Raw genomic sequence first — 24,401 nt, forward strand, 5'->3', positions numbered from 1 at the left:
TGTATCTTTGTTCACTACTGTCTCTCAGTGCCTCAAATGGCACTTGGGGCTAAGTACCACCTGAAGAGATTCAGACTGCCTCCCCAGAGCTGACCAGCAGGTGGCACCATTGGATCATACGAAACAGCTATGAAGTCCCAAGTTAATGGTACCAGTCCCTCATTTTGAAATTAGATGGAGAAGTTCCTTGTGTTTATATCCCAGTTCGGTATCTATAAGCTGTGTGACACTGGCAAGTGACCCAACCTCTGATATTCAGTTTCCTCATCTATATAGTAAAGATCGCCTCAAGCTCTTAGGTTGAATATTCAGTGAGATGATTATGCGAAGGGCCTTACAGTCCATTTAGGACCTGAATACTGGAGGGTTGGACCTGAATACTGGAGGGTTGCGCCAACATGAACCCAGGCCTCCTGCCTCCTCCTTCCCAGGAGGCATCCAGGCTGGGCTGCAGAGAGGCAGCCCTAATTCCCAGAACTTGCCAGGCAGGTGGTCAGCTGTGTTCTGTCCCAGGCAGGGGCCACCCCACGGCACCTCTTTGTCTGCCCATAAAAGTAGATGGAATAGGCCACAGACAGGCAGCAAGTCCTGAGTGTCATGTCTAACTGGAAGCCCAGAGACCCAGGGCCCACGACTCACGTAGCAGACAGCAGCCAGCTCCTGACGCAAGGTTCCACTTTCCAAAGTAGAGGCTGATGCTTTCTGAGGGTTGAATCCATTATCATAAACGGTGAACTTGGTGCCCATGAGGTTGGACCTGAAGGACAGACACAATCAGTGTAGGGTCGTGCACCCTCTGTCCCTGGGCAGGGAGTTAGCTCAGAGGCTGTCCTACGGAGGAAAGACTGGAAGGGACCTCCATGACCTTTGTGGGCAGAGAGCAGCTCAGAGGCTGTCTTACATGGTGCCTACAAAGCATTCTGGGCTGGGCCAGGAGCGGACCTGGGGGTACACTGTTCACAGAATCATCTCAGAAGGCGCTTCGTGGACAGAGGGCCTCGACTTGCTCCAAGTTTAATCAAAGGGCATCTCAGCTGAGTTCAGGTAAATTGGAGTGCTACAGAAACTCTCCCTGGAGGAACTGGAGTGGCTCCCCTCGTGGTAGGTGAGCTACCAGAGGGGCACCTGGCAAGACTGCAGAGGGGACTCGGCACCCCATGGAGGGTGGAGATGATCCGCTCTGTCCCGTTCGGCCTGGGAGTTATGGTCCAGCCCCAACTCCAGCTCTAAGCTTGACTTATGCTCCTGAATCTGCCACACTTCTCAGCACACCCTCCCTCACCTGAGGCCTAGCTCAGAGCCTTGGCCCCAACCCAAGGTTGCTTCCTCTTCCCTCAAGGGCCCATTCCTGCCCCTTGGCACTGACCATGAGACCAAGGCGGCTCTTCCAGGGTGGCCTACATCATCCCTGACATCCTGGGGTTTGATTTGTCCGCCTAGGGGGCCTGTACTCCCTCTGCCTGGGAGTAGCTTAGGGTAGGATGAGTGAGGCTTATCTTCCAATCTGGCTCCAGGCTAGCACAGATCTGAGCCTGCGGTTGATCTGATGGACAGAGAGGACCCTGGGAGAGGATCTGACGCTTGACCTTCAGGGGCAGGAGCTGCCCTCTACAGAGCCTGCCCCTGCCTGCCCCACCCCTGCTGGCCTCCTGAGGGCATGCTGGTACCGCAGTTTTCCGATGTAGCTGTCCCCTCCTCTAGACAGGTCAGTAGGGTCCACGGAGATGAGGTAATTGGAAGTTTTACTCTTCTTTCTCTTCCTTCCCGCCAGGAGGAACACCTTGGGGAGTGGAGCAAAGTCAAGCATGTTCCAGGCCCAGCCTCTAGTCCACATGCAATCCCAGGACCACTCACACACCCTCACTCACACAAGTGATCCCCCTCGCTTCAGCTCTTGAACATACACGTGTGCACACGTATGCACCGATAGGGCACACAGGCTTCTGTCTCTTTGGGGGAACTGGCAGGTCAGTGTTCGAGCTGAGGCTTCCAGTCCCACTCCAGCCCCCAGGACCTTAAGCCCACAGGGTCAAACTGTGCATTCAAGCCAACCTCACCTTCTTCCCATCCTCGCGGTCCAGGTGCAGGAAGTAGGTGGGGTACATGCCCCGGTCCATGCCCTTCTTGTCCCGTGTGATGCGGCACTTGATGGTGATCCCCTGGGGGGCCGGCCTCAGGGCAAACTCTTCGAGATCCTGGACCTCAACATCCACTGATGGCTCGGGGGCTGTGGGGCTGGGGGCCGAGGCTGCCTCCTACCCAGGAGAGAGGAGGAGCCTGAGCTCCAGGCAGGGACCCCGAGCTGCTGAAGTTGGTGGTCTGGAATCCAAAGCTGCCCCCGTGTGGTGGTGGTGGAGGGAGACAGGGCTTGCACCCTGTGATGTGGGCACAGAGATCCTGGCCCTGGGCCAGCAGCTGGCTTCCTAGCCCTTCCTTCAGCTCAGCACCCCAGGGTGGGGATGGAGGGAACAGGCAGGCTCTCAGAAGCCATGCTGTCCAACCAGCTCCCTTGCCCTCCAGAATGACTGAAGACTGGGAGGACAGAAGAGCCCCGGGGGAAGCAGCTCTTGACAGGCACGCCAACTCTGCATCACTTCACTTTGTTCCCCTCCCACCCGGGCGACACTGCCGTCGGCCTTCCTACTGAGCAGGAGCTCCTCACTCACCCTGGTGGACTTCCTGCTTGTGGCAGAGCTGGGGCGGGTGTTGCTGTTGAGCTGGGAGGAGCTAGAGCTGTTCTCGTCCTCATCCTCCTCTTCCTCTTCGAAGCTCATGCTGCTGGAGATGCCTGGGCCAGGCAGAGGAGTGGGAGGGAACAAGCGGTCACACAGGCACACCCAGACAGTCACCCGTTCACTGGCTCCAAATCACCCATACACACCACACACACAGACACACACACACAGAGTGGCACGTACACACACGCATCCACACACTCCCACGCACACATTCAGATGCACATTAGGACATTCTCCAGTGCATACGTGAGCTGGGGCTGGTCACTGTCCCCGGGTGCAGCCCCCCTCCCAGCCTCAGCTGTCAGACCCTCACTGTCTGGCAGCCAGGGTGCCCTGTCTCCTGGGTAGCAAGGCCTGAACTGAGCTGGCCCTGCCTGGGAGCCTCCGTCTCTGGCCTCAAGTCTACTGGAGGCCTTGGCTGGCCAAGTCTATAAAATCTCGAGAAAAGTCCCAACTCCTCACTCAGCCTGATGCTCGGGGCGCACCAAGTCTCTCCCAAGAAAGTGAAAGTCGCTCAGTCGTGTCCAATTCTTTGTGACCCCAAGGCTCCCCTGTCCGTGGGGATTCTCCAGGTAAGAATACTGGAGTGAGTAGCCAGTCCCTCCTCCAGGAGATCTTTCTGACCCAGGAAACGAACCAGGGTCTCCTGTATTGCAGGTGGATTCTTTATCAACTGAGCTACCATCCTCTCCAAAACCTGCCACGTCTATATGCCTTCACATCTTCACCCCAGCCTCAGCAGCCTTCCTCCAGGAGGCTGTCCCTTGTGCGATGTCTCAGGACGTGTGCACTGCGGGCTGTCCCTCCGCCACCTCCCTAGGGCAGAGCTCACTCTCTGGGCGGCAGGTCTCCTGGGAGGGTCTGCCTTGCCTCTCGGCCTCCTGGCCCTGCTCCCTCTAGCTCAGTGGGGACATTTCGTAAGAAATAACTTTCTCAAATGGACCAAAGGGAAAGGAAACCTGTCCCCAAACCTGGGCCTCCTTGCGGGCAGGAGACGGGGATGGGGACCCAGGGCTGGGCTGTGGGCTGTCTGGGTTCCTTTAGCCACACTTCTCTCCCTCAGTGCAGCCTTCTCAGGGGTCCCTGCCCAAGTTGCTCACTGGTCTCCAAGTGTGCCCCCTGCCAGGGCCTGGGAGGGGCTGAAACAGACACAGGACGGCCATGCTCCCTGAGAAAGGTGCATCTGAGAACCTGGGGCTGAGCTTTGGGGGGTGTCTCTGGACCCCCACGGGGCTCACCCTTCCTCTGCATCGTGGCACGGATGTCCTGCCCGCCGGGCTGTGCGCCGCCACCTGCGGCCGTCTCCCCCACGTCCCGGGCCTGGTCGGACTGGCCCACAGTCAGGATCTGCACAGGGCCTCGGGCCTCAGACTTGTCTTCAGCCGATGCTGCTGACCCGCCGGAGCCTGCAGGCCATGGACACTCCTGAGTCCCATCCAGGGGTGCGGAGGGGGCGGGGCAGCCTGGATCCCCAGGTGTCCAGGAAGAGGGTGAGGGAAGAACAGGTGCACCTCTGAAAACTTTATTTGCAAAACCGATTTTTTAAAAAAATGAATGACTGCTCTCAGCCTCTTAACAGTGGGTGAGCTAGGAAGGGGCACGGGCTCCATTTCTTCTGCTGTTCCCCCACATCTGTGGCCGAGGTGGGGACTGAAATGCCTCTTGTCCCTAGGCAGCCGGCAGCCAGCTCCAACTACACGGTGAGCAGGACAGGAGGGAGAACGAGGCTGGGTCCGACAGCGAGGCCACCACTCAGCTCGGACATGGCCAGCTCTGTACCGCCAGTGCCAGCCTTCTCTCTCCCTCACACACGCACACAGACTCACACACATCAGTGAAACACACAGGGCCCCTGGAAAAAGACAGGTCGGCATACATTCGCCTTCCCAAATGGAGGGGCTCCCACCTCCCCCATCAACCTTCCTGCCCAAGTTGCCACAGCTTCGGGACCAGAAACGAGGCCTGGCCCACATCTGGGCTTGGCCTAAAATGCCACGGTCAAGCTCCACAGACCCTCAGACCCAACACACCACTGTCCGACCATGACGCGGAAGCCTGGAAGCCACTCCCAGGAACAAGAGTTGAGGAGATAGGGTGGCCAGCAGAGACAGGACTCAGGGCAGGGCCACTGTAACTGGCCTTGGTCTCCAGGGATCTTTTCTGGAGAGGCAGGAGCAGAGGGAACAGACTGGTCTGTGGGCCAAGAGGGTGGAAATGGGACTGGAGAAGTGAGGAAGCCCACAAGACCACCGAGCACTGCCCAAGGGGGAGACAGGCCGCCCGGGAGACACTGAGGCCCCCAGGGAGTGTCCTGATCAGGGTGAAGGGTGCTCGGGCGGACGGGGAGTGGCTTCCTGGGCCACAGCTGAGCTGGACTTCACGTCCTGGGGCAGCAGGAGAGTCCTGCCCATGCCCACGGGCCAGCCCGGTCCCATGTGAGTGGGAGGAGGCCTGTGAGCCAGCTGGGGGTTCCTGAGTGCCAGTCGGGGCTCTCCCCGAGGCCTCTCACCCAGCCCCTCACCCCCAAGTCTGGAGGACAAGACTCCTGCCAGCCCCATGGTGGGGGCCGGGCATCCCAAAGAAAGGGCAGTGACAGCAAGCCAACCTTTGTGCTTCCCCTTCTTCTCCTTCCTAGAGGCCCCGCCCTGGACCCCTGCCGCAGCAGCCGCCTTGGTTCTCTTGGCTGAGGCTGGTGCTGTGGGGTGAGCAGCTCCCAGGGGCACACTGGCAAGCGAGTCGGCCTCTTGAACTAGCCGGAGAGAGAGAGAGAAAGAAATGCATGCAAGGTGAGACCAGAGCTCCAGCACAACACACCCAGCTCCCCCACCAGGGCCTTTGTACCATCATCCCTCCAGGCAGAGGTGCGTAGGGCAGGCCAGGCTGGAAGGAGGTGGCACCCCCCAACCCAACAGGGTGATAAAGTCAACAGCCTGGTCTGCACCGTGACCACCCCAGAAGGAGAGCAGTCGGGGAGGTGGAGGGAGTGTGTCTGCGAGAACGGGGGTCACCAACGATGGTGGGTGAAGACAGAAAAGGCTGCAATGTCCAGAAGAGACCAGAGTGAGGGCGAGCACCTCAGGGACTACACTGTTCTCCTGGGACAAGCCCTTGAAGCAGGAGAATAAATGGATCCCAAGAGCTGCCTGCCAAGTGGAAGGTCTCAGAAGGGCCACCGCTGGATATCTCCACCCTCTCCAGGCATCAGAAGCCCAATCTGTCAAGGCCCTTGAGTGGTTTCTCACTGCTCTTAAGATGATGACCAACGTCCTCCTGCAAGCCCGGCCTTCCCCTTGCCTAACTGTGTCCTTGTCACCTCCTGGGTATCCCAGGTCCCAGGCAGGCCCCGGATTCCCTCCTGCCTGCCATGGGCCTGCTCTCGCTGTCTCACTGCCTGGACTGCCCTCGCAACACAGCCCCCGCTCCCACTAACATCCATCATCCTGCGAGATCCAGCTCCTCCTCGGGGAAACCCTGCTCTGGCCACTACTCTGCCATCCACTCGCCGAGCTTGGCTTCCTTCCGCAACCCACACCTATGACAGTCTGTTTCATCCTCTCTCCCCTCCTAGATCTTAAGGGCCATGAGAGAACAGAGACTGCATCAGTTTGTGCTCACTCTGGACCCCCAGCCTCTAATCCAAACAGGCTCTCAATAAATATTAACATGAATGAACACAGCCAGTGGGTCAAAAACTCCACTGGGATAAAATACTGGCTCTGATTTATCTCATCTTCTGGAGTTCCCTAGTTGCTCAGATGGTAAAGAATCTGCCTGTAATGCAGGCGACCTGGGTTCAATCCCTGGGTCGGGAAGGTCCTCTAGAAAAAGGGAATGGCAACCCACTCCAGTATTCTTGCTTGGAGAATCCCATGGACAGAGGAGCCTAGCGGGCTACAGTCTATGGGGTCGCAAAGAGTCAGACAGGACTGAGCAACTAAAAGTGCAAGTAACACTTGCACTTTCTGACATCTTTCTCTGGGAATGAGCCCTGTGTATTTAACACCAACAGCCAGCAGAGGGCAGGGCAGAGGCAGCGAGGCTGCAGGGGGCGTGGCTCCTGGAAACCCGAATCCCACACAGGCCAGCAGGGTGAGCAGCCTCCTGGAGCTGGGGAAGCCTGGGCCGGAGAAGCTGCCCTCAGCCTGCCTGGTCCGGAGGCTGGGCAGGGGACAGCATTCTGCTGGCTGGACCTTGCAACAAACCATAGCTGCTCCAACCTTCAAAGCCCTGAGACAGAACTTTCCTCACTTTACAGGGAAGGAAACAGACCTAGAGAGGGTAAGTGACTCGCTCATAGTGACAAGTGAGCAGGTGACCCGCACGACCAGAAGCTCTGTCTCTGACTTTGGCCATGCACCCCAGAGCTGCTGCCGTCTTTCTGCAGGCCTGGCCCGGCCCAGCACACAGTCGGTGCTCAAGAAACCCCTGCCAAAGTAACTGCACAGATGTGACCTGCCAGACTCTCCTCTCAACGCCTCAAGATGTTGGCTCTGGCACAAACTGGCAGGGCCTGAAGTCCCCAGAGCAGGCTCCCCTGCCACGGGCAGCCTCAGATGGCCAGGTGCCAGGCTTGGCAGAGCTGGGGCAGTGATGCCGGGCTCCAGTAGATACAGACTGAACTCCACCAAACCCAGAATGTCGGGGGCCTTCTCTGCAAGACACTGCGGCAGCACCCATGGACAAAGAGTGAGGGGAAGGCTGCCAGGTAAGGCTGGAGCCGGGGGCCAGTGCCAGGCGGAGCAGCTGGGGCTGCCTCCCAGACTGTCCCCTTCTCTAAAGGGCCTCTCAGGTGGAGCAGACACATCAGCTGCGGCCCAGGTGCTGAACTGAAGCATACACGGGGGCATTACTGTGAAGGAGCCTCAAGGCAAGGCAACTACAAGTCATCTGAAGTGCCTGGAGGCCACACATCCTGAGGAAGCTGAGAAGGAGGGGAGCACGTCGCTTCCTTCCAACTGCAAAGCCAGAGGCCTGCAACCTTCTTAAAGTCACTTTTCAATGGAGGCGCTGCCGTGATCACTGGCCACCAGCAGGGGGCAGTGGGGACTGAGTCTCAGTCCTTTCAGGCTCAGAGAGGCCCACCCGCTGCCCAGCCTGGGGTCCTCAGCAGGAAGGAGGGTCCTGAGCACTGGGGTGAAATCGAGGTGTCCCCGCCCCCAGGAAGAGCCACAGAGAATTCCCTTCCCAGGGGACTCCGCTGAGAACCAGTGTGTACACAGCTAGGAGCTGGAGGCTGCTGGTCACCACGGGTCCGTGCAGGGACCCACAGGCCAGAAGTTGGGCACAATGAGGGTTTGGGGAACCCAGGGAGGGGAGGCGACAGGTGTCTGTCTATCTGTGACAAGAGGCATGGGTGGGCAGCATGTGAGATAGAGTCCTCTCGAGAGACAAAAGCTGGCGAGGAGCAGACTGTTCTGCTCCTGGGAGCTGCCTCCTGCTTTCAGGGAAATGTCTCAGATCAGAAACCTGGGCTTTTGAAGTCCCAGGCCCACAAAGCTTTACCCCAGGCTCCAGATCCCAGCCTCCCTCCGCCTGTCCCAGCCCTCTGCCCACCTGGGCACCCCCCACAGGACGGGCCCTCGCCTGTCCAGGTCAGCAGGAAGTCCCCAAGGGCCCCGTGAGCAGCCCCGGGGTGGGGTGTACCTTGGTAGCTGGTGCTGCCGCTGAGGTAGGACTCCACCAGGGGGGCCTGCTCCTCCGACTGCCGGGCCCGCCGGCTCCGGGGCCGCCCGTCGGCATTGGCCTGCACCATCAGGGGCTCCTGGCGCTTCTTTTTCTGCTTCTGCTCCAGCAGGGCCCGCTACAGAGGCAGTGGACACACACAGGGGTTGGCGGGCCCTGAGCGGGCTGACCGCCTCCCCAAGGGAAGGTGCCCAGATGGGGACTTGGTAGGGAGGCCCTTCTGGCTCCGTGTGGTTCCAGAGGTCACAGTGGGGTCCATAGCCCACTCTGACCTCGCATCCTTGTGCCCCAGGACTTGGGGTCCAAGGGGAGCAGGCAAGTGTCAGTCCAGGTAGCTGCCTGACAGGGTCACAGCACAATGACCTGAGCTGCCTCCCGACAGGAGCCCTAGATGCCAGGGTGGTGCTAATGCCAAGCTGGTGAAGGAGAGAGCTCACCACTTCTCTCCTGGGAGGGCCCCCTCTCTCCACCACACAGGATCACCCAGGAAGGAGGACGGCTCCCCCACCCCCTGCCCTTGGAGACCCCGTCCAGACTCTGGCCTGGATGGCGCGCGCTGACCGCCCTCCCACCCGGCTCCAGCCTCACTCACCTGCCGGTCAAGCTTCTGCTGCCGCAGGTTGCTGCCCTCATCATCTAAGACACTGCAGGGGGAGAGAGGGGCACTCAGGGCCGGCCCATGAGGACCACCCAGAGCCCTCTCCCGGCACGTCTGGGTTCTTTAAGCCCCTCCCGTCATGGCTGCTGGGCATGAGACGGGGAAGAAGGGTCAAGCTATATTCTGGGAACCGCCTAGAGACATAAAGACACGAGCCGTCTTTCTGCCACTTCAGGGACTTACCTCCTGTTGGGATCCCTGCTGCCCAAGGACTTCCCAGTCTACCCTGCCCAGGTAAACTGAGGAGGAAACTTTCCCATTGGGCCCATTAGGGCCTGGCCTGACTGAGATCCAGCGGCATCAGTCACAAGCCGGGCCCAAGGCGGGGCTTCAGACCCAAGGGCCTGCCCCTCCGGCTCCACGCCTCCATCTTTCCATCCTTCTGGTGGAAGCTGGGTCTTCTGGGGCAGACTCTCGCCATCCATTCAAGGCCAACTCCTGGCTCTCCAGGTGGTAAAGTGGATATGCTGACACTGCCCAGCCCCCCGCCCCACGTAAAGAGAACCCCTCATTTTGGAGAGTGAAATGGAAACATCAACCAGTCCCTTGGGGCACAGTGAGGGCTGGGTGCAGATGTCTGCAGGGTGGACACAGCTCATCGAGACACAGCCCAGCAACCAGCTGCTGGGTCCTTCCCTGGCCACCTACATGGTGCAAGCAGCTGCAGGGCCTCAAATCCTTGAATCCCTAACTAATAAGGTCGTGGGACCGGCAGCCTCATCTCACATAGACAGGCCCTGCCTTCAAGTAAGGCAGGGCATGAAGAGGGAGCGCCAACCACTTAAGTTTTCTTTTTAGACTAAGACACAAGTATGAGACCTAGACCCAAGCCTATAAAGCCAAGGTCAGGCCAGATGCATGGTGTGGGGCTGGAGCCTGAGGATATGAGCTCTGGGAACCCCCAGGCTGCCCTGGCCCCCTTATTCTGGAGCCTGCCCTGAACCAGACCTTATGTGGGTGCCTCCACAGGTATGTCCAAGTGTGCCGGGTTTGTGTGTGAGGCGGTAGGAGGATCTCATGTGTGTGTGCACACTGGAAGATGTCCAAATGTGTGGACCCATGTCAACATGTGTAAGCACATACCTGGATATGCATGCATGCAGACACCGTGTCAGAGGTGGGTGTCCTGAATGTAGCTGAACACAGTCACATGTAAGGAGGTCACATCACCCTGAAGGCAAGGTGAGGCGATCTACCTCCTCCTGACAGCAGCAGCCCTTCCCAGCTGGAGCAATCATTGACCTGAAATGTCCTTTCAGCTCAGCACACTGCTTGTGCTACAGGGGCCTGGCCAGGGGGTGGCAGGGAGTCCACGGATGGCCGATGGCCCACCACCCAGCCCTCTGGCTTCACCACCTCCCTGGCCACGACCTGTGAAGACTGCCTATTTTGACCTAGCAGCTGTCCTACCTACTTGACATCTGGGAAGGACTTGCCCGATGCCCATGGACTGTTCTACACACAAGAAGAGCCCGATTGTGATCTGGGGCCCTGCACAAAACAGCCTCATTCACCAAACCCTCAGTGGCCAGGGCACAGGAGAACACACTACTCAGACATGCTTCTAGTCAAGGCCTCAGTCCACCTAAAAGAGCCCACCTGCCTAAGAGCACGCAGCTGCACATGGGCCTCCCCAAGGGCAATGCCAGGCCCAGAGGACAGGGAATAGCTCTGAAAAATCCCAGGGGCTGGGACAGCGAGGGTCCCGTCACAGGAGGCCGCACACGGGACAGGCGGGGCAGAAGGTGAGCAGGATGCCTGGGAGGCCGGCCAGGTCCAGAGGCTCTAACTCTCCTCCTGTCTCTCTGCCTCCAGCCAATGGCCTGACGAGAGCACAAGGGCCACACAGCCTCAAAGGGTCAGGGTGTCAACACCACTGTCCTCGTGGCCACGGTGCCCAGCCTGGCTCTGTGCGCCTGGCCGAGAGGGGCAGCGGGGCCTGAATGCCAGCTGTGCCCCGCTCGCCACGCTCTGCACCTTGGCACGCGTGGGGCAGTCTGCATCTCAGGCATGTCTGCCACCTCTGCAAGGCCGTGCTGCCTCCCCTTCCTGCCAGCAGGAGAGGCTGTTTCCTGGCTCACTGGGATGACGCGAGCCAGTCATCTAGGTCATCCCTGGCCCTGGGCTTGGCTGAGCAGGACACAGTTGACGATTTCCATGGTGCTGACACCATGCAAGGAGCTGACACCTAACATGAAAGGGCAACATCCCGCTGAGAGGTAAGCTCACATCGGCAATGCCACCTCCAAACTGCGGGCTCAACTGACAAACGGTGGTTCCTGCCACCGTGGCCTCCTTGCTCAGTGTCCCTCCGCCCCCAACAACCTCATCCACGTGGGGAGGACATCTGCTCCACTGCCATGGACGTTCCACTCTGTTCCATCACTTCCTCTTCCTCTGTCCCCACCTCCATCCCCCAAAGGGGGAGAATGACAAAGAGCTGCACCAAGTACGATATCAGGTAGAAAGGACTTAATCACCGGCCTTCAGAGAAAGACGGATGAACGCAAGGGTGAGGCTTCTGAAGAAATTCCAGAAACTCAGATACCCCAGAAGTGCCTGGAGAGCCACCCCCCTCCACCTCCCCACCAGGCACGCTGTGTGAGTGAAGGATGCAGGGGAGTGGGGGATGCAGGGCAGGGGGCGGCAACTGGGGAGAAGCAACATGTGTCTGGTGAGCAAGAACACGCCTGGCTGAGCAAGACCCATCCAGGAGGGTCGACAATAAATCCAGCTAAACAAGGAGGCTCTGAGAGCCGCCCGTGCGGGGCAGCAGGGTGCTTCCCTGAGAGCCACAAAGGCAAACGGTGGACCACAATCACCTGGCACCAGCCAGCTGGCAGCGGGTGGTGTTTCTGCCTGACAACAATGTATCCGGAGCGCACAGCATCTGTCGCTGGTGAATAACAAAGAATCCCCTGCACACAGCTAAACAATGACAACAATGATGGCCGTCTCCAGGGAGGGCAGAACCAGAGCTCCTCTCTCACCCCAACAGCAGCCCAGCCAGTCCTTCCCCCCGCACCTCCCCCAGACAGCCCTGCCTCCCAACAGAACCTCTCCCAGGCATCTTCCTTCCTCACTCCCCGGCCTGCCTCCTCCTGCCTCTATTCTAGACAGCACTAAACGATAACCATGAAAGGAGACAGTAATGGCCTTTTAATGACTCGGGCTCCAATCATGGAATCACTGCCAAGCCCAGGCTGCCAGCTGCAGCCCCGCCAGGAGACTCGGACAGGAGACAGGGCACTGATGGATGGGTCTTCCAGCTGACCCCGGCGGCTCCTTCACGATGGTCACCAGAGAGGCCGGGGGAAGCACTGGCCCCTGGCTCGTGAAGGCCAGAGAAACCTGGTCTGCAGTGTCCATCCATCCATCTGCTCTGCCCAAGGCCAATCAAGTGACCCCCTCACCTCCCAGGAGACGGCCCCTCCACATCCCCCGGCTTCTTCAAAGCTGCCGGACAGATATCTGAGAGCGAACCGTGCATGACAGCAAGGGTCAGGGACACTTCTTCCAGGGGCTGGAAAAGCCAGACTTGGCTAACATCGCTAGGAACCCAGGTCCCCCCTCTCGTTAGACCCCACCTCCATTCTCCAGCTAATCCACAGAGCCGACCAGAGGCCAGGTCAACCTCGGAGCAGACTCAGTCTCTGTGCCCACTCCCTGCCCCCTGCTCCCTTTCCTCCCGCTCGGTCACAGCGGGGCCTGCCCCTGCTGGACTCTGGCAGTCAGGCAAGTGTGTTGTCCGGGGAGGAAAGACCACCTGCTTGGCTGTGAACTCTGTGCCCAATGCTGGAACCTCCCCACTCCCCAGCACGTCCAGACCTGTGGCTTCTGTTGCCCAGTGGCTGCTTGGGACATTGTGGGCAACACGGTGGAGGCAACCCCAGAAGCGAGAGGGCCACACTGCTCACAAGAGCTCACCCTCCCAGGATGAGGCTTCTCCATGCCAGCCACCGGCTCCCAAACTTACCAGGTGAGTCCCAACTGCTGGGGGCACTCAGCCCTGACTTGATAGTTCAGACCTGCTGGGGAAGTTGCCCCAGAATCAATCCCCCACCTCACACTTTTCTTTTTCAAAGCCAACGACACATGTGATTCTAATGCTCTGCCATGCAAGTAGAGACCAGGAGTCAGAGCTTGTGATCTCTAAAGAACAAAAAAGAAACTGAGAAGTTGCTCTAAGGCTGGAAGCATGCAAGCACAGTCTTCTGTTCAGATGCGGGAAAATATAGTGTGCAGAACAGGGTGGCCCCAGGCAAGACTGTGGAAGGGGTCAACTGAATATCTAGACAGGATGTGACCATTAGGAGCAAGGCCAAGTATGCTGGTAAGTCAGGGCACATGTCCTCGGGCCTGTCAGACAAGACGGGAGGACAGTACAGCCAGGCCTCTGCATGCAGCTGCAGGGACCAGTGACACCACCATGTGGGTAGGACGAAGCCACGTAAGTGGTGTGCTAGGTCAGTCCGATGGATAAAGGTTTTGGCAACAATCGGTCATGTCATCATCAAAGGAAGCTTCTATTAAGAGCATCATGCTTCTCTTGGTTAGCAGGTTTTTCGATGACCTGACACAAGGCAGGCCTCTGAGCAGACTTACAGGTGAAACAAAGTAGAAGAAATACTGTTCACTAAGAGAGTGTGCATTCAGAAGACCCTAGAAGCCTAACAGGAAGTGGTCCAATCTTACAGGTGGGTCCCCAAACACCCCGTCTTCCCACACAGGCAGAATGCAGAAGACAGGGCTTGACATCAGCCTGATGAAAGACTGCAGTTTTGCTCACAGAGGCCTTGAGGGGAGCGGTCAGTATCAAAGCCATCCCCTGGGGGTGGTAAGGGCTGGAGGGCAGAGGTCCACTGTGAGGAAATAACAGCCTCACTCTGCTCGATGCTGGACATCTGGACAGGCCACAGCCAGGACCCTGCCTGCGGCTCCAGGAGGTGGAGGAGGGCAGAGACCAATCTGAGCGCATCCACAGGCTCCCTGCCCCCTGAATCATTTGTCAGCTTTGTGCTCCTGCTCCCTCCACCCCGGGCAGCGGCAGGAAGACTTCCCAAAGACACTAGGGGTGGGAGAGGAGAGACAGTGCCTGTGGGACTACGGGCAGAGGGTCTGCCCTTCCCTCCTGCGGCCAGAGGCAAAGCAGCGGGCCAGAGTCCGGGCACCTGAGGCAGAACTGAGCGAGTGAGGAGCCTCGCCTAATGAGCAGTCATTCCTCTCCCCAGGAAGCAGTGAGAAGTGCAGTAGCAGGAGGATCTTAATGAGGGCCAAAAGGAGGGGAAGGGCTTCCTTGGTGGCTCACAGAGTAATGCAATGCAGGAGACCTGCGTTCGATCCCTGGGTCAGGAAGATCCCCTGGAGACGGGAATGGCTAACCACGCCAGTATTCTTGCCTGCATGGACAAGAGGAGCCCGAGGGGCTACAGTTCATGGGGTCGCAAAGAGCTGGACATGACTGAGCGACTAACACACAGAACAAGAGGAGGGGAAACCCAGAGACAGGAGTAGGCTCACCCTAAGGGAGAGTTTTCTAACGGTCTCGTCCATCGGAAGTGAGGCTGCTGGCAGGCATGCTGAGGGGAGCGTTCACACAGAAGACTGGGCAGTCTGTGAGGGCCCTTCTTGCCTGAAATTCTTCTCTGACCTAGAACTGTGCTTAGCCAGTAGCACTCAGGAAGCCCCACTGTGAGGGGAGAGTACTGCAGCCCTCAGGCGTGCTGAGAAGCCAGTTGCGGGGCCAGGAAAGCCAGGAAGTCCTACAGTCTACTTGGGAATGCCACTTTGATTCAAAGCGGTGGGCACCGTGTCCATGCAGGGTCATGCCAGGCACATGGTTGCTCTTCAGGTGCACTCCCCTCTCTCCAGGAGTTCACGGCCGGTGAAGGAGACGCCAGGCGGTGGCCACAGGACGGCACAGATAGAGCACAGAGGACAGGGCTGGTCATCACTCCCTTCCTCCAATACACCTGCGGGCAGCAGGCTTTCCTGACTCTCGCTGCTCCTCCTTCAGCCCATAAGACGTAAAATCATGAACCAGGGACAGTAAACACTCAAGAACACAGGTGAAGGAAGAATGGCAGATAGAAGTCAGTAGTAGTAATAATATGGGGGTAAAAAAACCAAAAAGTTATAACAGTTGTTACACTTTATAAACTAAATGACTCCCTTCTAAGTCAGAATGTGAGGTTAATCCATGATCATTACAAATTGAGTCACAATTACCCTTAAGAAGATTATCACCAGCTGTCACAGCTTCAAAGAAAATGAGCCAGGTCCGGGCGATGCAGGTGCAAACCACCACTGAGGCAGCAGAACCCCCACCAGGAGAGCTAACAAGATATCGACCCACCTCTGGTCCCCAAGCCAGATGATACCTTCCAGTTCCGACATGCTGTGACACAAGGGAAACCTCACACCAAAGCACGTGCACACTCGCCCCTCCTCCTCATCTCCAAAGTGCATCACCTCACGATCTTCTGCCCCAGTTTCCTCTGTGATCAGGCAGGCATGTGGCTGTGGCTGTGATCAGCAGCCCTGTTAGTGCAAAAGGCAATTTGCATCTGCTCCTCTGAGCCATATCTCCTCATTCTGGAAGTCTACACCCAAGTCCAGTGCTTTCCTAGGCTCACAAAGGCTCAGAAAGACCCCAGCAAGGCGGGAGAGACCGACAACTTCTAACTCCAGCCCAACCCCAGCTAGACACCTACCCTCCCTGCCACAGAACAAGAAAGCAGGGTGGCAGAGCGATGGGACGGCGGGGCCACAAGGGGGCCAAGATGTTCCTCGGGGCTGGGCTTCAGGGTGGCAGGATTCTGTGCTCCAGATGGAGTGTGTGGGCTCAGGAAAGGAATGAGGGGATGGGGTGGTTGGGCCTGGGCTGGGGCAAGTGCCAAATCCCTCTCTGCAGGATGCCAGTGCCTGGGACTCGTGGGAAGACTAAGCATCTCCGGGAGATAGCCCCACCTCCCTAGTGCCCTCTCCCCCAGAGGCAGGCTCACCTCCCCAGGATGAAGATGACTTTCTCTAAGGCCTGAGCGCTCCCTTCACAAGCTGCTGTGGTTCTTGGCTCCTGGGAGAGGCTCCCCTGAACCATGATCTGGTCTGGTCCCCAGCCTGCGGATCCTAAACACGCCATCACATCCCAGCTCCATGTGCTTCCCCTTTTCTCCCTTCCTCGTAAATCAGTCTGTGGCCAACACCCTGCCATCAGCACCTGGGCAGGTACTTTCACAGCACTCACGGCCTCTATCTCACAGGTACTGCCCAGGCATCTCTGCTGGGTGGTTAGAAGAGGTTAATGATACTCTGTGGGTTGCAGTGTCTTCTAGAAAGTCCTCAGCATACAGGTGTCAAGAAGGCCAGGATGCTCCAGAAAATACTTGTACCCCCAGCCAAGATGCCCTGTGTGGAGTGACAACCCTTCTGAGTACAGAGCCCCAGTCCCCTGATGGGACTGTCTCCTGGTCTATATGAGACTGCAGTGTGACTGCATATGTCCACAGGAAATCCTGGGTTGATGTGTGTGTATTGGTGGGAGGGATACCCACAAATTCTAACTTGGGAAGCCCTGAAGCCCCCAAAGAAGCTGAGATTAGAGACCACAACAATTCTCAAAGAGAAAACTGTGAAGTCTCAGGCCAGTGACGGGTGCTTGTTTGTAGCAGGATCTGCTTTTAACAAGCCTCAGGCAGTTTCAGCTGATTTCCATTTTGGATGCTGTCTGGACAGACTCATCGAAGAGCCCTGTCAGAATTATTTTCTATCAGTGACTGGAATCAGGTCTCTAAGAGCAGGCTGTGTTACAGGCAGGTCTGGAGTCTGTGCCTGCCAGCCACAAGCATGTGCACCTAGGCTGGCAAGAACATAGTGGACCTTAGAAGTCCAGCACCCCTTTTACACACATGCCTCTCAGGGGAGGCCTGGAGATAGCCCCGTAGCCCATGGCAACCAAGGAGCCAATGGGTGACCAAGGATCTGGCGCTGCCATGGCGATGAGCTCTTTTCCAGTGGTAATGGAGAGAATGGAGTAGAGTGGATGGGGAAAGGCCTGCACCTGTGCAAGCCCCAGAGATTCCCCCCTCCCACCCTACCAACCTTCACACAGGCGTGAACACTCAACTGTCCCTGGGACAGACCACAGCATCGGGGAACACAGGCAGGCCATGCTTCCCTGAGTGTGCCCGGGGTTCCTAGGTTTGTTCTCTTGTGCATGTGAAGGCAGTTCTCATGTACTGAGTTGGTTTGTATCCAAGTGTTTAAACCAGTTAGTGGATTAAGTGGATTTCTGTGTCTTTGATAGATACCAGTGGTACTTGTGTCTGGGTAGTGGGAGGCAGGTATTCCCCCAAATACAGGATGTGTGTGTGTACAGATAGGCAGGAGTGCACCTGTGAAAGCCTGAGAATCAGTGAGTGTGTGTGTGTGCACACGCGCGCAGCAATACATGGTGCATGAATATAGAAGAAGCCTGTGCTTTAGGTTCAGAATGACTGTCTCCAGGAATTCACGCTCTTTGAGCGTGTGAACCGACCAGCAGGAGCGTCTTTGGTCCAGTGGACGTCCTATGGGTGCCTGTCTGCAGACGTATGTGTGTGCACGCGGCTATACTGGTGTGTGACCAGTATGCTGGGCCTAGGAGGGGGCTCAGCACGGTTAACTCCCTCCCCAGACAACCACATGGCGCTGCCCGCCCCAACAAGGCCCATACAGGCCCAGAGCACTGGCCTCTTCCAGCAACCCCGGCCTATAAGTGGGGAGGGCAGAGCAGGCGGGTTCACTGGGGCGCCCAAAGTTGGGGTAGGAAGGCCCAGCTCCTCCAACCCCCGCCCCTAGGGTAGGGCCAGTTGGGGAGGGTACAGCTGTCCTGCGCCCCAGCCCTGCATTCGCAACCAGCCCTGCTCCCGGAGTTCGGAGTGGTGGGCATCCCGACCCAGCACCCTCGACCCTGCCCCGAGCCTTCAGCATTGAAGGGTGGTGAGCTAGACCCGCGCCCCGTGGGGGAAGTGAAGATGGGGGCCGGCGCCCGCGTACCTGTAGGGAATCCAGTCGGAATGCGGCTTGGAAGTCATGTCTCTCGGGGGCGGGGCGGCAGCTGCGGCTCGGAAGGCCGGGGCCCTTGAGGGCCGGCGCGGGGGCCCTGCTCAGCTCCCGGGCCGCCCAGGGCCGCATCCTCCCGGGCCGGGGCGCTGGGCCCCGCCGAGGCCCGCGCTACACGCCAGGGCCCCGGCCGCGGGTTCGGAGAACGACTGCTTGCGCGGCGCGATGGGCGAAGCGGCTGAGTGCGCGGGGCCGCCACGGGCGTGCGCGCGCGTGGAGGCGGGAGAAGTCGCCCGCACCGCCCCCCGCCGCCAGAGGGGCTGGGGCCCGCGCCGGGGGCCGGGCCTCGGCGTGGCAGCGGCGGCCCGCTCCCTCCCCCCTCGCTCCGCCCCGCCCCCGGCGGAGACCCCACCCCCAGACCGGCTCCGGCGTCCCAAACGCCCCCGGCCCCTCGCAGAAAGCGCGGGTCCCCTGGCTCCGCGCAAGTGAGAGCGCCTGCGCCCACATTGGGTGAATAGAGGCGCTACCACTGGTCGGGTCCCCGACCTCCAAGCCTCAGTTTCTCCTTCTGTGAAACGGGGATAATTGGAACACCTACCTACCTACCTGAACTATCTCCGCTAAGGGATGGGAAACCCTTGCTTAAATGGGGTGAGGGAGAGGGAGAAGTAGGGGGTGGGATCCAGTTGTGTAGGAAAGGAATGATGCCCCCAAAGACGGAAAGAGGTCCAAGGGAACCTTCAGGTCCCGAGCATGGTCTAGTGCATCCTTAGCCCTTAATTTTTATATTACTTAATCTCCACAGCAGCCTTGAGAGGCAAGTAGTTGCTGCTGTTTCCCAAAGAATAAAGCCTCGGGAAGGCTAAGATGTCCAAAGACAGAAAGCTGCCAGAGATGGAGCTGAAAAGGACCCAGCATCTCTGTCTTTCAAAGCCCTAAGGACTACACTTAAACGGAGGCAAAACCTCTCAACAAAGATAACCTTACAGTCTCTGAGCACTGAAGTGGTCCTGGCTGTGACGAGCACCGAGTTCAAAGCGTGTTGAGGTGAAAGGCAGCCAATCCACAGCAGGGCTGGCTGAAGCTGGGGGAGACCCGGGGATCGCGGAGGGGGTCTCCACACTGCAGGTGGGTGTCCTCACGTGCATCCTGGATTCCGCAGCGCCATCCCCCAGCCAGGCCAGGGGCGTGTCCGTGACTGCCTGGCTAATGGCGAGAGCGTGGGAGGGCAGCCCGCTGTCCTCCCATATAGGAGGGCCCCTCCTGCCGCCCATGGGTCCACAACCAGGAGCCCCCAACCCAGGACTCCCCCCACTATAAAAACAGTAACCAGGATCTTGGCGGAGCGGAGGGGCGGGGGGCGGGGGGCGCGTTTGCTTAGCATCAGGTGCCAGCTATAGAATTCGTGTAATTCTCACAACCACACAGTGGTAGGTGCTCTTATACCCATTTTATAGCAGAAGAAACAGGCATCAAGAAGACAGATCTTGCCCGAAGTCACACACCTGGCCAGTGGTGAAGCCAGGATCCACACACCAGTGCCCACAGCCCTTGTCCTTAGCTTCCTCCTGCCTATCACAGTTCTTGCAGTGCGCGCGCGCGCACACACACACACACACACACACACACACACACACACACACACACAGAGACATATGCACGCCGCCTCCCTCTTCAGGCTTCTGGCGCACAGGGCAGTCAGATCCATCTCTGTCTAGTGCAGCATCAACGCTAGCCAAAGGCTGTGACCTCTGATTATTTATCAACCTCCAAGAGCTATCACTGTCAATGAGAACAGGGAGCAGACAAAAAAAAAAAAAAAAAATTCACCCCAGAGTAGGGTGCAGGGGGCAGAAGGTAGGGCGGTTTCCTTGTCTGCTGGGACCCTTGGCCTGGGCCTGTGCTTTCACTCCTAAGGTTCCTAAGAAGGGCTGCAGAAAGGGGCTGGTCCCTGCCCTGGAGACCAAGGCAGCACAGCAAATCACTACCCCAGGCCTCTGTCTGTCAGGACCTGTGGACAGAACACTGCAAGAGGTGAGTACCACCCTCCAGACCATCAGCAGCTACCAACCACTTCAGAGATGAGCTGAGAAGACTGCCTCTTCAAGACTTGAGGCTACTTTCCTCCTTTTTTCCCAAATTATCTGACACCTTAAAGCAATCAGAATCAAGTTGGAAGGTCTCAGGAGCCTGGAGTAATTGAATCTATTAAGTAGACACTTTTAAGTTCTGTCCTAAGGGAGGCAGAGTGAGGTGCAGAAATAAAACAGTTCTCCATGTCTCTTTCTGTGAAGGCTGTGTGCACCCATGGGATGTGGGGGAGCCAGAGGGGCTGTGTGCCATGTATGCATGAGTGTGTGTGTGCACATGTGTGTGTAAGGTGTCCCTGCAATCAGAATGAGCCTGCACAAGAACATTTCTTAGTTGAGATGCTTATGTGTATGCATGAGGAGGATCTAAGCATGTACTTCTGTGAGTTCTACAGGGGTGTGTGAGTTTCACACTCAATTCAGAACTGGTGATGGGTTTTGCTGCTCAGATGACGTCCCTGGTTGACATTTTAAGCGTATGCCCTTGGCTTCTACTAAAAAACCACTCCAGAAAGGCATGAGAAGAATATTGTGCTAAGCTGTGGTTAAAATACAGCTGTGCTGTACGGTGACCCTTGAAGAAGTACCTAAGCTTTTTAAATTTAGCCCAGGAACAAGGGTACCTCTACTGAAACAGAGCAACCCACACGCCTCCCTCACCACCTGTCCCATTCCTCAAAGATGAGGTATTTGCTGTGAATTTAAATTCTCCTCATGGCATGTTAGGCATTTTCAAACATGGTCATGGTTTGTCAAGGGAGAGAAAGAATACCCGGGGACAGAAACAACCTGCAGCAGACCTTCACCAGCTGCCACCCACCTGGACCCCAGCGCAAGTTCCCCTCAGTAAGGCTCATTCACTTAAGGAAGAAGGTGAGCATGCTGGCACCTTGCTACTTCCATGTGGAATCATAAATTTTCTGTTCCTAATTTAACAGTCTGAGTGTGGGCCACCTTGCGTCAATTTTGGAAGCAAAAGGATATGAAGAATAAATGAACACTGATCCAGATTGGGCACCAAGTCCCAAGGTGTCCTCCCAGACTCATAGCTTGGCACAGAAACCTTGTATTCTGAGGAAGACAGTGCAATCGACCAAACATCAACTCGACCCAACTGGGCTCAAGGGTCCTCGCAGCAATTCAGCAGGTGTCAGGCTCAACCCTGCTCTCAGGAAGCTTTCAGTCTGGCAGGAGAGACAAAAAGCACCAATGTGCCGCTACCACAGCCCAGGTGTACAAAGTGCTGGGAGCAGCCAATGATTCTGAAGGGAGGGACGTCAGGTTAGGATAAGCCTTCCCTGAGAATAAGAAAGGATGACAGTTGAATTGGGCCTTGATGGATGAGGCAAGTTTTTGTTTTTGTCAGGAATGGAAGTCCCCAGGAGGGTTTTGATAGACAGATGAGGAAGGAATGGGTGACGTTTAACAATTCCTGAGAGTCTATGACTGGCTTGGCATGGTTCTGGGCTCTTTTACCAAAGGGCATTCTAGACAGAGAGGATGACATGAGCAAAGGCAGGGATATGAGAATCTGTGACCAACGCATGTGAAAATCTAAGTGCAAATCACCTAATGTGGTAGCGTGTAGGTGAGTGGTTTGGTGTGGCAAAATGGCCTAAAAGTTAAGGTAGGACCAGATCACATGGCCCTCAGAGCACCTGACTGGTGGGCTTGGATTTTATCCTATAGCCAATGGGGAACCACTAATGGGTTTTAAGCCAAGGGTAATCCAATCACTGTGGACGGTGACTGTAGCCATGAAATCAGAAGACGACTGCTTCTCTGCAAGAAAGTGATGACAAATCTAGACAGTGTGTTGAAAAGCAGAGACATCACTCTGCCAACAGAGGTCCATGCAGTCAAAGGCTATGGTCTTCCCAGTGGTCATATACAGTTGTGAGCTGGACCACAGAAGGCAGAGCACCAAAGAATCGATGCCTTCCAACTGTGCTGCTAGAGAAGACTCCTGAGAGTCCCACGGACAGCAAGGAGATCAAACCAGTCAATCTTAAGGGAAATCAACCCTGAATACTCACTGGAAGGACTAATGCTGAAGCTCTGGTATTTTGGCCACCTGATGCAAACAGCAGACTCATTGGAAAAGTCCCTGATGCTGGGAAAGATTGAAGACAGGAAGAGAAGGGGGTGTCAGAGGATGAGATGGCTGGATGGTATCACCAATGCAATGGACATGAACTTGGGCAAACTTTGGGAGGTGGTGAGGGACAGGGAAGCCTGGCGTGCTGCAGTCCACAGTGTTGCAGAGAGTTGGACATGACTGGGGTGCAGCTGAACAACAATGACAACAACCTGCCCACGTGTACCTTTTAGAAAGAGAGAATTGGGAACAAGATGGAGGATAAAGAGAGGGAAGCCCAGAGGTACTGAAACCTGCTAGATGGTGGATGGGGAAGTCCAGGGCAGAGACAAGAGGCCCTACACCAGCGACCAGTGCTTTGCAAAGCCGTGGGGCAGACATCATGGCAAGACGGCAGCACATGTGTGGGCAGCCAGAGAAGCCCTCTGAAATTCCCATTCAAACTGCAGAATATACAGAGACCACTGCTCCATTACGCATTATTAAAGTGAGAGAAACGGGCTTACTGATGTCTGTGAAAAAAATGTAGAGTAACCACTCATAGAATTAAAAGCAATATGTCTATTTTCCAAATCACTGCAGAAGAGAATAACAAAAAAAAAATATTCAGAACAACAGAAATGATCACAGTCTAGGGACTTCCCTGGTGGTCTAGTGGTTGAGCCTCTGTGCTGCCAAGACAAAGAATGCAGGTTCCGTTACTGATTGGGGAACTAGGATCCCACATGCTGCACAGTGCGGCCAAAAAAAGAAAAAAATGATTATAGTCTAAAGGAAACACAAAACTCAGAAAGTATAAAACAAAGTAATAGGAAGAAAACCAAATGTAATGGTGAGGAAGTCAGTGTAAATGAGTGCTTATAAGACTGTCGGACATGACTATCATTTGTGGGCACCCTCTATGTGTTTATAGACTATCTCTATGCTGGGCACCCTCTGTGTGTTTCATAAAAGCAAAAGGGTGATGAAATGGAACTATGTAGTTGAGGCTCTGAGGTAATAGATATCACATTCCAGGGTGAGGTGGGACACCACCAAATGTGACATGGAAAAGAGGCTGTATCATTAGCTGGCACATCTCTGATACATATAAAATAAAACAGGCTGAAAAAAAAAATGGCTGTTGGGAGGTTCAACAGGAATTTTAGGGAGAGCCCCCAGGGTCCAGTGAGCCCTAAGTAGCAAGGGTGGAGAGTACTATGTCCTTCATCTCCAACCTGAAGGGTAGAGCTTGATGGAAACCCCTATGAGAGCTTAGTGTCCAACTCTTTGCAATCCCATGGACTGTAGTCCACCAGGCTCCTCTGACCATGGGATTCTCCAGGCAAGAACACTGGAGTGGGTGTTCCTCCTTCAGGGAATCTCCCCAACCCAGGAATTGAACCTGGGTCTCCTGTGTTGCAGGCAAATTCTTGACCATCTGAGCCACTAGGGAAGCCCAGTATGGGGCCACAGTGCTGGGGCATCTGAGTCACACCTGCCCTGATGGCTGAGAGGGTGCTGCTGCCCCAGGGTCAGCCTGTGCTCTCAGGTTAGTGGGGTGATGGATACAGTGTGGGCCCCAGCACAAGGAACAAGTGTGATTGTCTTAGATCCCAGGCCAGAGGGCCCCCTTGTTAAGGGAGGCCACATTGGGGGAGGGGGTGAGTCCAGCTACCTTCCCAAGGCCTGAGAATGGGTCCATAGGGTGAGTCATAGAGCGGAAGCACCAGCCACCTCAAAGGAGCTGTACTTGGGGAGACACCCCAGTGATGGAATGATCGCCAAGAATCCACTAAAACACCCCACATAGAGAGATAGCCCAGAGAGTGTGACACCAGCTTATCAGAATTATCATATCAGTCAGGGAGAACTTTCCTCTCCTCTCTCCCCACTTTGTACCTTCATCTTGGACCCTGGAGAGGGTCAGAACTGCTGAGTGAACCCTCGCCTACAAGACCTAGCCTGAAGCAAGCTGGGGTGGACAGAGAAGCTGATGTTACTCTGGAGTTCAAAGATTGTTTTAATCACAATAGATAGAACATATTAATGACTGACTGGACAACCTTTGGTTACCTGGAAATGGCCAGAAAAGTCATGGGACTTACCTTTAG

At 56.5% G+C, this 24,401-nt stretch overlaps 1 protein-coding gene across 3 annotated transcripts in view; it reads right to left on the reverse strand.

The window, feature by feature from the left end:
• Nucleotides 1–24,401, reverse strand: part of TUB (TUB bipartite transcription factor) — an 89,094-nt gene that overhangs the window by 7,106 nt on the left and 57,587 nt on the right. The window contains exons 1-9 of one of the 3 annotated variants that reach the window (XM_043481710.1): nt 18,115–18,429; nt 9,013–9,064; nt 8,382–8,538; nt 5,344–5,487; nt 3,977–4,201; nt 2,667–2,788; nt 2,058–2,255; nt 1,668–1,780; nt 640–757 (exon numbers count right to left, since the gene is read on the reverse strand). In XM_043481710.1, the coding sequence (XP_043337645.1) occupies nt 640–757; nt 1,668–1,780; nt 2,058–2,255; nt 2,667–2,788; nt 3,977–4,201; nt 5,344–5,487; nt 8,382–8,538; nt 9,013–9,064; nt 18,115–18,152 (1,167 nt within the window). In that variant the 5' untranslated portion in view covers nt 18,153–18,429. Of the gene's footprint in view, nt 1–639; nt 758–1,667; nt 1,781–2,057; nt 2,256–2,666; nt 2,789–3,976; nt 4,202–5,343; nt 5,488–8,381; nt 8,539–9,012; nt 9,065–18,114; nt 18,430–24,401 lie in introns of those variants that run through there. The other 2 variants (XM_043481713.1, XM_043481711.1) reach the window with 2 other exon arrangements.

The sequence above is a fragment of the Cervus canadensis genome, chromosome 11, assembly GCF_019320065.1.
Source record: "Cervus canadensis isolate Bull #8, Minnesota chromosome 11, ASM1932006v1, whole genome shotgun sequence".
In the NCBI taxonomy this organism is placed as follows: Eukaryota; Metazoa; Chordata; class Mammalia; order Artiodactyla; family Cervidae; genus Cervus; species Cervus canadensis.